Source organism: Natator depressus, chromosome 4 (genome assembly GCF_965152275.1).
Source record: "Natator depressus isolate rNatDep1 chromosome 4, rNatDep2.hap1, whole genome shotgun sequence".
NCBI lineage: Eukaryota > Metazoa > Chordata > Testudines > Cheloniidae > Natator > Natator depressus.
This window is the reverse complement of record NC_134237.1, coordinates 35,789,824-35,803,625: the sequence shown is the minus strand read 5'-3', so window position 1 is coordinate 35,803,625 and position 13,802 is coordinate 35,789,824. Positions and strand designations below refer to the sequence as shown.

At 40.7% G+C, this 13,802-nt stretch overlaps 1 protein-coding gene across 22 annotated transcripts in view; it reads left to right on the top strand.

The window, feature by feature from the left end:
* Positions 1-13,802, top strand: part of CAMK2D (calcium/calmodulin dependent protein kinase II delta) — a 250,983-nt gene that overhangs the window by 144,678 nt on the left and 92,503 nt on the right. For all 22 annotated transcript variants that reach the window (XM_074950780.1, XM_074950772.1, XM_074950761.1 and 19 more), the window contains exon 4: positions 7,424-7,478. In XM_074950780.1, the coding sequence (XP_074806881.1) occupies positions 7,424-7,478 (55 nt within the window). The remainder of the gene's footprint in view (positions 1-7,423; positions 7,479-13,802) is intronic.

Genomic DNA, 13,802 nt, shown 5'->3' with positions numbered 1-13,802 from the left:
AGTACATTGAATTAGAAATGCAAATGTTTATGTACTATTGTGAGAGTGTATGGAACTTCTTTAGCAGGAAGACAAGATTAATGCAATCTCTGAAAGATATTAAGACCTTCAAAGGTCTTTTTGGAACAATATGTCTGAAGTACCTTGGGGTAAAGGGAATGCAAATTCTCCCCTCCAAAGCCAACCTTTTGAAGATAAGTGCTGGAGAGGAGAGACCCGTTGTGTACTAATTACCTGCTTCTGGAAACTCCAGATCAAAAACCCCTGGATCTGTATAAAAGGGTCAACTAAACATGTTCTGAGTGTGCTTTTTTTGAGCTGAAGCTGTGATGAACTGGAAATCACAAAGACTCCACTAGATTGGAGGGTGGAATGACTTGTCCTGCCAGAAACCATGTTAGGGTTAGTGTTGTTCTGGTAAGCTTATGTACATGTGTAGGATACATGTGTAGGATACTTGTGTAGGATATTTAATATTTTTTCTGTTTTTTCTCTGTAATGCTTTGTACCTTAACAATAAAGTAGGCTTGCATAGAAAGTCTGTGCACTAACATATCTGTAGCAATTGCACCCGTTATATCCCTCTCTAAAGAGAAAGTAAGCATATATCCTTGAGCAACCTGCCTGTGCTGGGAAATACACAGTGAAGACAAGGCTGGGAACTGTGCAGCCTGGAAATACCCCAGTCAGAAGGCAGAGGGACACTAGTCTCCACTCAAGAGAAGCAACAGCTGAGGAACGTAGCGGGTGCCCTTGCTGGGCCACTGATAGGGAATGCAGGCACAATTGCCCTGACCTGTGACAGTGTGCATGCATTTTAGTGTTCTGGATGTCTGAAGTCTGTTACAGAGAACTAACTGTAGCATCTACTAGGTTTAAAATAAAGTCGTTCAGGTGACGGTTGAGTTCAAATTTCTTTTATGTGGGGCACTAGTTTCTTATCTTAGTGATATTTGGCTAACAAGAATGGATTTTGATAAGCAGTTATCAGAAGAGAGGTCTGGCTTGGATATAGGAGACTGGAATATAGGAGATAATTAGCTATCAATTTAAAATACAAGAAGAATGTGACTCACAAAGCACCTTTTTAGTCTCTCAGTTTGTGAGGCAAATCAAAGTATTTCTTTCATTGTTCTCGGTATAATCAGAAGCTAAAAATGAATGGATTTTTTTTCAAAGTGATTGTCTTTCAGATATGCACTTTATCACTGTTCTCTGTTCCACATACTCTGATCATTTTGTTTAACAGTATGACAAAAATAAATCTAGACACCACTTTTTAGATGTGATTATTTTTCTTTATACAAGGGAACTTTTTGGTAAACTAATCTACTGTCTGACTTTATTGTTCCTATCAAATTATGAATTCTTGAAGGATGTGATTGTCCATTGAAAGAATAAACTCCTCATTTCAGTAACACGTTTGTTTGGGGGTAATTTGGGGTAATTTATTAAGAGAAAAAAACGAGGAGTCCTTGTGGCACCTTAGAGACTAACAAATTTTTTTGGGCTTAAGCTTTCATGGGTTAGAACCCACTTCATCAGATGCATGGAGTGAAAATACAGGAGCAGGTATAAATACTTGAAAGGATGGGGGTTGCTTTACCAAGTGTGAGGTCAGAAAATAAAGACTCTAAATTCCTCTTTGTGTGCTCCCAGAAAGCCCCTTTTTCTCAGCAGGTTCCCACCAGTTCTCCTTCCGGGGGACTCTGGAAATCTCTCCGAAGAAACCTCCTTCCTTACTAACAGCCCAGTTCTTTAGAGAGAACACCTGTCTCCTCTTCAGTTGCTTCAGATAAACAAACAACGATGGCTGGCCCCAGGTCCCTGGCTCTTAAAGAGGCAGAGCATTGGGTCACAGTAAATAACAAACAGAAATAACTATAGGCCATAAAGGTACTTTGAAAAAATCAAGCCGATGTGAGGAGCTGGAAGATGAAAAATAAGCAGACTTTAATATCCAAACTATGTTTCCTCCTGTTTTTTGTACTGTTGGTGTTATAATGGATATTAAAAATATTTAGTTTTATAATTTACGTTATTTTCTTGAAGTTGATATTTTAGTTCTTATGTTCTTGCATTGGCTATGAATGAATAGATGTGTGTTACTGGAGCATCTTCTGTGTATACACCGTTCATGGCAAGCAATGCATCTGGAGCAAGAGACACTTAGTTTGCAGAACCAGCCAAACTATCCATTCATTCTGATTTGGACCTACAGACTTGGCTTTTCTGATTCAGCAGAAGTTCTGGGCAGAGACTCAGCCAACAACTGGTTTTCTCTTTAGTATTGTATAAACACAAGATGTTTCCTAAAGCAAAATGTTACTAAGGAAAAAGTCATGTTTATTTGATTTCTCTATTTAAACATTTCTTATATGCATGGAAATATTATTTAATATATTAAGCTATCATCTGGGGAAATCTGAAAATCCTCCTTCTCATGGTTGCTTAATAAATTTAGGCCTGGGCTACACTGGGGGGGGGGGGGGGTTCGAACTAAGATACACAACTTCCACTACACTATTCGCATAGCTGAAGTCGAAGTATGTTGGTTCGAGTTACCTGGCTGTCCTCACGGCGGCGAATCGACTGCGGTGGCTCCCCCGTCGACTCCGCTTACCCCTCCTGCCAAAGTGGAGTATAGGTGTCGATTCGGGGATCGATTTATCACGTCTAGACGAGACGCGATAAATTGATCCCCGATAGATAGATCACTACCCGCCGAGCCGGTGGATAGTGAAGACGTACCCTTAGTTTCTGAATCCAAAGTGGTTTTGGGGTAGCCTGAGTCTATATTTGGTTCTATGAACAGTGTTGTCATTGTTCATTGAACCATTGACGCCAATACAGTTTATTGTAGAGAAATTAGCTTAGGAAATTGTCACATCATTTTAAGTAATAATAATAATTAATAATTAAAACATGTAATTGTTTCACAGTTCTTCTGCAATGTGATTTAGATGGTAACACAATTTAAAAGATTCTGCAGTTGACTAGCTGTGACATTACCCAGGGTACGATCTGGACTGTTGAACAGTTGTGTCCCCTCAGTTCTCCAACATGGGATGCCTTTTACACTGCTTTGCTGTGAGAGCAACCACTCCTGGCCTGCTCTCATACAGCCTCCAGCGTGTAAGTTACTCCCAGCTATACTTCAAGAGTGTTTCAGCCAGCCATCTTGAATTATATTATAGAACGATTCCAGCAAATTCCCAGTCCCATATTTTCCCCCAGAAATGTGCATCTTGTACTGCCCAGCACCTTCCTGGACAACACAAGTGCATATAAAGTCTGTCATTTCATTAATAGAAAATGGTATGCACACGCCTTGTTATCTCAAATAGAGTTTCCCAAACACTTCAGTCCAAATACACACTGGTTTAGATAAACTTTACATACAATGTTGCCCCACAGATTTTACCAGGACAATAATGTTCAGCAGATTATGAGTTTTTTAAAATACCTCACAAGGCATACTTTGTACAAAATTTATCATAGTCTTGTAGAAAGGGTGAACATAAGGGTACAGACTGTCACACTGGTTCATTCTTCTAGAAATCCTTTCTAAGGTATTTTGGCAGAAATTAATGAAAAACAGTATTTGGTGGACCCATGCGTGTCTTCAAATTAATTTGAAGGAAGGTAAATGGTTTTGGAAGGGTTCCTGAACAGAAAAAAATAATATAAAATTTTACATGCACCTCTTTAACCAGTAGAGTACTGTGGATTAGTGAATAGCACGAAGGAAATTAGAAGTATACTCTCATTCCCAGGCTTCTCATCCCTCCACTCTCCTCTGGTCCTATCTAGTCTTTTAGGAATCTCAAAGTTTTCAGGATTTCACTCCTCAAGATGATTTTATGGGAGGGTTGTCCTGCTGACCCACCATTTCCCCAGACATTGCTGAAACTAATCCTCTTGGTTGTCCTGGCTGTCTGATCTGTAGATGCCTGTAAATCTGCCTGAGCTCTGGTGGGTACAGTTGGTGTGTACTTCCTTCCCTTTTGCTCCCTCTACTGCTACATTCCTCCACTGCTACTATTGAGTCATGGAATAGATTTGAACTCCATGATCTGCCAGTACTTTGCCTACTCACTTGTAGCCCTTCATCACTTGTGTCTGAGGTGGAAAACAAGTAGGAGGAATAGACAATATGAGAGAGACAGACTGAGAAGTCTAAGTGGGGATATTGGGAGCCAGTGGAGGGATACAGGTTTGTTTATTTTCAGGGGAAGCGGGAAGAAACTGGAACAAAGGACAGTAACTACAGGGGGTGTGAGTGATTGCTGGACCAAGGCTAGAAGGAGACTAGTCTGTAAAAGGAAGCTTACTGGGTGAGGATTTTATCTGTATTCAGTTTTATTACTGTACTAGACTTGGACTTGCATGTTTCGTTTTATTTTGCTTTGTTCTGTCTGTTACTACCTGGAACCACTTTAAATCCTACTTTTTGTATTTAATAAAATCACTTTTTACTTATTAACTAACCCAAAGTATGTGTTAATACCTGGGGGTGGGGGCAAACAGCTGTGCATATCTCTCTATAGAGGGCGAACAATTTGAGTTTACCATGTATAAGCTTTATACAGGGTAAAACAGATTTATTTAGGGTTTGGACCCCATTGGGAGTTGGGCATCTGAGTGCCAATTACAGGAACACTTCTTAAGTTGCTTTCAATCAAGGCTGTAGCTTTGGGGTACATGGATCAGACCCTGGGTCTGTGTTGGAGCAAACTGGCGTGTCTGGCTCAGCAAGACAGGGTGCTGGAGTCCTAAGCTGGCAGGGAAAGCAGGGGCAGAAGTAGTCTTGGCGCATGAGGTGGCAGCTCCCAGGGGGTTTCTGTGATCCAACCCGTCACAATGTGCATAAGGCTGCGCTGCAACTGTATGACTGACCACATTTGTGATCTTTATGCATTTGCACCCCATCTACTGCCTACTTGTCACCCTTGCTAGTCCCAGCTAAGAATCCTGCAAATACTTTTGCACATAAATAACTTTACTTGTGTGAAGGGTTCCAGTAAGTTCAGTGGGATTCTACATGTGTGTGTAAAGTTGTTAATCTGTATAGGTGTTTGCAGAACCCTTCGAATGTAAACACTTTTCTGGCACAGATCACGTCTCTTTTTGTCTGCTGTAAAGCACCTAGCACAATTTTGGGTGCAGTAAAATAAATAATAGTATCATAGAGAAAACATAACAGAATAGGGTAAATATAATATATATTGAAGGATGCTCCATATCCAAAATCCTTCCTCTTACTGTAGCAACTTTTCCTCATCCCCTAATCCCCTCCACACACAAAAGGACAGCCTGTCAGCAAAATATAATATTGATTTCTATGAAAACGGAGAGAACACGTTATACTTATATATTCTATAATTATTAGGGGGGATAACATTATAATCAGATCATGTTATAATTCTACCAATTATCGTTCTTTTTTGTATGCTTGTCTTAGTATTATGGCTAAAGAGTCTTTGTAGGGCACGTGAACTAGCTTTGAACCATGATGTATTTCTGAGGAACTACAGCATATCCTCAGCTACCTGATTTGTTGTCACAAGTTTGTTCTTGTTTCCTGTTAACTTACAGGAGGAGAATGCACACACAAAATTATAGCTTAAGAGGATATCAGCTTTTTTGCAGGATAGTTCTTCAAATATAATTTTTCACCCACTTTGCCTAGTAATCACTACTTTATAAAAAAAAAAATTCATTTGAACCCAACATAAAGTGAAAAATTATTCATAAACCTCATTAGTTAGAATTTGGCTTATACTCTGAAGCATCTGTACCTTCCAAAATTTTATTTTGTTTTGTTTGTTAATCTTTACCAATAACACTTCTGGGTGTTCTGGAATCCATAGATCTAATCCCTTTTTTAATCCAACAAAGCTCTTGTTCTGAATCATATTTGGTAGCAATGAGTTCTGAAGATTAGCTGTGCTGCTCTATATTGCAAATATCATTTGGGAGACTTTCAGGTTCAGTGTCCTTTGGGTGCCAGTGTCAGCCTGTGAAAAGCTGCTGTATGTATCACAGGGTATGCCTGCACTGCAATTAAAAAAAACATGGCGCTGAGTCTTTGAGCCCAGGTCAGCCGAGACCCAACCCCCTTGCGGGGTCTCAGAGCCCGGGCTTCATCCCAAGTTCAAAGGTTTACACTGATTTTATAGCCTCACAGCCCAAGCCCCATGAGCCCAAGTCAGCTAACTTGGGCCAACTGTGGCCATGCCTCAGGTCTTTTATTGCATTAAGATGTACCCACCAATGTTGCAGAGTCTTCAGTGGCAGTGGTGACCTCTGTAGTCTCTTCGCTTTTCTGTTTAGAAAGGCAGAGAGAAAATGAGTTCAAACCAAACCATACCCTTTTCATTCAGAAGAGTTCTCCATTAGTACCTCAAGAGCAAAAATATTTATACTGAACAAAAATGTGGCTTTGGAAAGGAAAATGTGTTGTATTTCTATTTGGTAGGACTTGGTGTGTTGTAGAGTGCAATTACTTATTTCTTAAATCAGATCATTTGTTTGGACATTTTAAATGAGGGTTGGGCTGAAACTGTTGGCAGTTAATTTAGCTAGACTTTGAGAAACTGACAAGAACAACACAATAAATTATCTGCATAGGCAACAGTTTTGTTTTTAACATTGGCTACTTTCTACTTCCATAAAGCCAGTGCTTCGTAATATTAACTGAAGTGTGTGGGTTTGTTTTTTTTAAATTCATCTCTCTCTCATGTAGTCAAATGCTGTTGATTTAGTCACAATGAAGCCTGCAAAAGAATGCTTTCTTGTTTCTCTGCCGGTTATAATCCCCTGGCATATATTTGTGTCTGCTTATTGAACATTTTAGTTGTTAAAACAATGTTAGAATAATTTGTTCTTCTGAAATCTAGTTGACACTTAACTATTTTTACAATACATTCCTGGTTAATGGTTTTGAGAAAATAACCCTTATTACTAATACCATGTATCTAACACAGTTGAAGTTCAGCAGTTGGGAACCTTTGTACACTCTTATTTCAAAGACTGGTGGTCAGAGTATTTGTCAAGGGAAAGGAACTAGTTGGTTGGCATTAATATTAATGTAATATATTTTCAGATGGTGTTTGCAGAAATTCTATCGCACACTAAGGGCAGAGGCAAAGTGGGGAGGGAGGATAGGAATTGATCACAGAGAGCTTCTCTGCCATAACACGGCACCCCTAGAAATAAGTACAGAATTATATAGATGGTTTTTGTTTGTTATCTCATCAAAAAGAAAAGCCCTAAGCAAAAAAGAACAACTCGAGAAAGGGTTGGGGGGAGAGGGTGGAAGAACAACACAACACCAGCCAACCAAAAAACCTGGGTTAGAGCGGAAAAAACAGAGAGCCATGTGAGATAAATCTGTTTCTTTTTTTTCTTCTTTTAATAGTGCGGCTTCATGACAGCATATCAGAAGAAGGATTCCATTACTTAGTCTTTGATTTGTAAGTATATGCCTTGTGTATGCTTGTATAACAAAAAACACACCGGAGACCTGATGTTCAAAATTTTTAGGGGCAAAAATAAACTCATAAAATGATGTGCATGCACATGGCCAGGATGATGCATAACTGATCAGTTGTGTGTACATATCTGACTTGTATATGTCACTGTGATAACAGCATGTGCAAAGCTTTGCATATCCAAATGTTGAAAAACCCTCCTCAGTGTATTTTGAACATCAGCTTAAACTAACACCAAACTGCTATACGTTTTGAAGTTATTAATCACAGTTGTGATTTTTTTTTCCCCATAGTGGTAGCTGCTTAAAGTTCTGTTTATTTTAAATTTGACTTTTCGCAAGTTTACTAAAGGATTTTCTTCTTGAAATTTAGTAAAGGATTTTCTCATTATTTCAGAGCAAACTAGCCCATCCTGTGATTACTATCTGTGGATTTTACAATTACTATAAATGTATAATGTGTAATATACTAGTCATATAATAAATGTTATTGATTCTGTACATTGTGTCAAAGTCAGATTCAAGACTCACAAATTTGTCAGACCACTCTGTTTATTAGCAAAGCGCTTTGCCAGTGCACCCAGATATGTGTGAGCCTCCTGCCAAAGCTCAAGCTAACTTATTTAAACAGATAAGGGAAAGCCAATTTAAGGTAAGAGACAAAAGGAAGAAGAAACTGACAAATATACATACATATCTTATTTGCATACTAACGTTTACCAATCTCCTAGCTCAGTAGGAGCTCTAAGTTAATTAGTTTGAGGACCCATTGTCGCACACTCCTTAATGTTTCTCTTCCTGACAACTATATTTCAACAAACCTTTCAAGCAGCATTTCTTTAATGAATTATAATTTCAATATAATTCATTCTACTTTCACAATTGAATACTGTATTATAGATGGGACTGGTAGTGTCACCTGTCACTAAGGTTGCCCGACACTTCAAGTTAAAAGATCCTGTTTTCAGTTGCTGATAACTTTGCCAAACTTGAACCATTCAGGCTGAAATTTTCCATGCTGGGAGTCTACCTCAAGATGAATTTTGAGGGAGAATTTTAGACAAAACAGTTCAGATATTTCTGAAAATGAGACTAGGGGAAAATATGTTGTGGTGTTCATGTTTAAAAAATTCTGGCAACCTTTTATTTTTGTTTGAGAAACTCTAGTGTCTCCATGCTTTGAAGCAGATGCTTGAAATTTTGAAGGAATGAGGGCCTTAGTGGTAGGGATGTGCCTTTTGCCATCCCTGTGGCAATCCATGCAAGTTTGGCCAAAGTATTCGCCTTTGAAAAATTTCAGTTTGCACATGCTCAGTAGACACTTGCTAGAGCTTTTTAATTAATTTCCCTGAATCCATGCTTGTTGGATATGCTCCAGCCAGGGCTGCTGCTGGCCAGGCTGGGACCATGCACCAGAACTGAGAGCAGTGAGACTCTCTCTCCTGTATTTTCACGGATGCCCCTGGTGAACCCAGGCAGTGTGGAGGAGGAAGCTGCCTGGCTCAAATGCAGAGGGGACAGACAAGAACTGGATTTGAGGGTGGGTCTGGAGATCCTGGGACTTAGAGGCTGGCCGGGGGGAGGGAAACTGGGACTTGTCATTGAGAATTGTTGAAACTGAGCTTGGATGGGCAAGGAGACTAGGACAAGGAGTTGGGGGAAGTACACTGAGGTTGGATGAGGAGCCCAGGGATGGATGCTGGAGTGGAAGCCAGTGGGGATGAGATTCATGGGGACAGGCATTGGAGGCAGGTGGGAGAGAGAGAGATCAGATGAGGAGCTGGGAAGTGGGATGGGAACTGAGAATGGCTGGACAAGAAAACTGGAAGTGAGGGAGGTTGGAATCAGAACAGGGAGTTCAGATGGGTGAGAATAGGGCTTCCTCAGCAAGGCGACTGGGGCTGGGATGACAAACCTCACCAGTGGAGACTAGGACTAGTTAAGTTAGGAGAATGGCACTGGGTGAGGAGCCAGGAGCGGGGAAGAAACAGGACTCAGACAGGAACTGGTTGGAGAGGACAGGATAGAAGGAACCAATCTTGAGGGGAATGGATAGAAGAATCTGTGCCCACTAGAGCACATACCCCACCAGAATCTGGACTGGAACCCAAGATGCCTGAGTCTCACTATTCCTCTGCTGTTGACAAACGTCTGTGAAACCACTGGCAAAGCGTATGTCTCGTCCCCCTCTAGTGCTGATCCACATAAAGTAATACAGCCTGCTACTGCTATCGGTTACTCTGTTAGCTTTAAGTGGCACAGCTCTGTGCAGCGGAAGCTACTGATGTCCATATACTATATGATGGAATTTCTGTATTTTCAGTTCGTGTTTTTAAAACGTGGGAAATTATACCCAAAAAACCTGTGTTAATAGAATGTTAACATTGCAAAGTCAAGCACTCAAAAGTTAGGAAATGCCAAAATTAAGGTTGCCTGTGGAACTCTGCCTAATTCAGCCACCTTGTGTGTGTACATTGTATGAGGTTGTGCTTAATTACATGGTCATGTACTATTTTTTTTCCACAAGACCACAGCCTCATTCAGTGCACACAATGGACATGCTCTGGAGGCAAATCAGTCTTGTTCAGTGAATGAGGCTGTGGTCTGTGGGACCCCCAGCTTCATCTGTTGCAGAAGTTGGAAGGTTTGTAGTGAGTGAGGCAGGGATTGCAGGAAGATCATAGAATCATAGAATATCAGGGTTGGAAGGGACCTCAGGAGGTCATCTAGTCCAACCCCATGCTCAAAGCAGAACCAATCCCCAATCAAATCATCCCAGCCAAGGCTTTGTCAAGCCTGATCTTAAAAACTTCCAAGGAAGGAGATTCTACCACCTCCCTAGGTAACGCATTCCCGTGTTTCACCACCCTCCTAGTGAAAAAGTTTTTCCTAATATCCAACCTAAACCTCCCCCGCTGCAACTTGAGACCATTACTCCTTGTCCTGTCCTCTTCTACCACTGAGAATAGTCTAGAACCATCCTCTCTGGAACCACCTCTCAGGTAGTTGAAAGCAGCTATCAAATCCCCCCTCATTCTTCTCTTCCGCAGACTAAACAATCCCAGTTCCCTCAGCCTCTCCTCAGAAGTCATGTGTTCCAGACCCCTAATCATTTTTGTTGCCCTTCGCTGGTCTCTCTCCAATTTATCCACATCCTTCTTGTAGTGTGGGGCCCAAAACCGGACACAGTACTCCAGATGAGGCCTCACCAATGTCGAATAGAGGGGAACGATCACGTCCCTCGATCTGCTCGCTATGCCCCTACTTATACATCCCAAAATGGCATTGGCCTTCTTGGCAACAAGGGCACACTGCTGACTCATATCCAGCTTCTCGTCCACTGTAACCCCTAGGTCCTTTTCCGCAGAACTGCTGCCTAGCCATTCGGTCCCTAGTCTGTAGCTGTGCATTGGGTTCTTCCGTCCTAAGTGCAGGACCCTGCACTTATCCTTATTGAACCTCATCAGGTTTCTTTTGGCCCAATCCTCCAATTTGTCTAGGTCCCTCTGTATCCTATCTCTGCCCTCCAGCGTATCTACCACTCCTCCCAGTTTAGTATCATCCGCAAATTTGCTGAGAGTGCAATCCACACCATCCTCCAGATCATTTATGAAGATATTGAACAAAACCGGCCCCAGGACCGACCCCTGGGGCACTCCACTTGACACCGGCTGCCAACTAGACATGGAGCCATTGATCACTACCCGTTGAGCCCGACAATCTAGCCAACTTTCTACCCACCTTATAGTACATTCATCCAGCCCATACTACTTTAACTTGCTGACAAGAATACTGTGGGAGACCGTGTCAAAAGCTTTGCTAAAGTCAAGAAACAATACATCCACTGCTTTCCCTTCATCCACAGAATCAGTAATCTCATCATAGAAGGTGATTAGATTAGTCAGGCATGACCTTCCCTTGGTGAATCCATGCTGACTGTTCCTGATCACTTTCCTCTCAAGTAAGTGCTTCAGGATTGATTCCTTGAGGACCTGCTCCATGATTTTTCCGGGGACTGAGGTGAGGCTGACTGGCCTGTAGTTCCCAGGATCCTCCTTCTTCCCTTTTTTAAAGATTGGCACTACATTAGCCTTTTTCCAGTCATCTGGGACTTCCCCCGTTCGCCACGAGTTTTCAAAGATAAAGATTGGTCTCATGGTTAAAGCAGTTCAGTGCTGCCCTGGAGAACTACATTCTATCCTTGCCTCTTCAGAGAGTTCCTGTGTGAATCATAGAATATCAGGGTTGGAAGGGACCTCAGGAGGTCATCTAGTCCAACCCCCTGCTCAAAGCAGGACCAATCACAAATGCAATATCAAGCTAATGTGAATGCCAAGCTGAAGTTCACAGTGTTGTATACTTTGTAACTATCATTACATTTCTATTTTTGTCATACTGATACACTTTTAAAAAAACAAAACCTCTCATGACATGAGTTTCTGCTGAGGAATTGACTGGAAAACAGTTATACCCATTTTTTACCCATAAATATTTTGTGTTCCAGAATATTAATCGATGTGGAAAACAAAAACCATTTAAATAAGGACTTTAACACTGTAGCAAATTACATACAACAGGACATTTTAATACAAGAAACTTACATTGCCAGTAATTTTCTATCTCTCCTTTGCAACTGCTGTAGATATTTATATCTGAATAAAGATTTCCACACTATCAACTCTTCCTTCTGCTTAATCTTGGAATGAAATCAATATAATGTATTTATGACCACAATCCAGGTTTAGCCTAAGTTTACCTCCACATTTTTTGCCTTGGAAAAAGGCTCTGTAAGATTCTTGGGTGTGGTGAGTGTCAAGACCAAATTTTATTCTAAAAGGGGTAATTACCTCTTTAGAAACAGGTTTGCAATGCTGGTTTCAGCCTTGAACAGCTTTGCCAACTTCCGCCTTTCCCAAGGGCAGAGTAACTCCACTGAACGTCACTGCCATTAGTGCATATTTTTATGTACATTATTGTTATTTAATTAACAGACACACAATTTATACAAATGAGATATTTAGGAAGCCAAATGAATCTATCATTCTGAAATGTAAGTTTGCTGGGAGGAAATTGTCAGCAAAAGGAAACACCAAAGTAAATAGGTAGAGCTTTTGCTATTTACAGGAAAGCTCTGTGTTTGCTAGGCTGAATGATAAACCTGATTTCCTGCAAAAGACGAAGAATTCTCTTTATATTTTATTCCTGATGTGTAGCTTTTACAGCCTGGAGAAGCAGCTTCATTTGAACATTGTTCCAGTGGAATTCAGAATGCACAGCATGTATCAAGGAACTCTCTTATTATAGCAACACTAGTACTCCTTCAGATTGCCATTTCATTTCAGTAATTGCAAAGCTGAAAATCCTGTGCACCCTCTAAAAAGAAAGTTTACTCTTTGAGGCCATATGCCTCCCTGTTGATATTCTTTTTGCATCTAGATATTTATTTCATTATCATGTATTGTACTATTAAGAAATAAAGTAATTCTAACACTGACAAATTGTATACATTACAACTAGTAGAGACAAAAGCTATTGCCAAAAGGTTGTTGTCACAGAGACTAAGGGTAACATTAGCCAAAAGCAGCTGTTTATATCCTCTGCCCATGCTGAGCCTATATTGTTCTCCTAAATGCTCCTAGATTTCTCTAACTAGTAAAGGGGGAGTGCTTGGTAACTTGATCTATGTGAAAACAAAATGAAATATACTGATGTCACACATTTCTTCTCTGGGAAGGACAGATTTTTCCACCCATGTGAAATGTTATTGCTGTCAGTTCATGGGTGCAGATAGATATGCTACAGTATAGAGATTTAGTTCCATGGGGTCATCTCTGGCAGAAGGGCTTCTTTGTGTTTAGCCCTTTTATTAATGTATTTTTAGAAGCTATATCTACTGTAGTTGCAGTTGCTGTGTTTGTGCAGTATATTGGGTGTATAACAGAAGGAGTATCTCAGCAAAGTATAGGTACCTTGTGGCCCGGACAGTTGATCAGTATACAAATGTCAAATAGCTCTTTGCTCCCCATATCTATAACTTGGTAGGGATAGCACAAAAAGAGAGTCAGATGCTGCTGTTACACCACTGCAAATGTATATGAATTCTGTTGACTTCAAAGTCAGAGAGACTGTCTTGCAGAGACAGACAAGCCTTCTGCAGTGTGCGGAGCCTGTGTGTGTTATATAGGGGACCAGACAATCAGAATCAGCCTATGAATAGCCTAAGGGGCTTGCAGCTCACCTCAGGGAAATAGTTGGCAATGTCAGGTTTCAGAGTAACAGCCGTGTTAGTCTGTATTCGCAAAAAGAA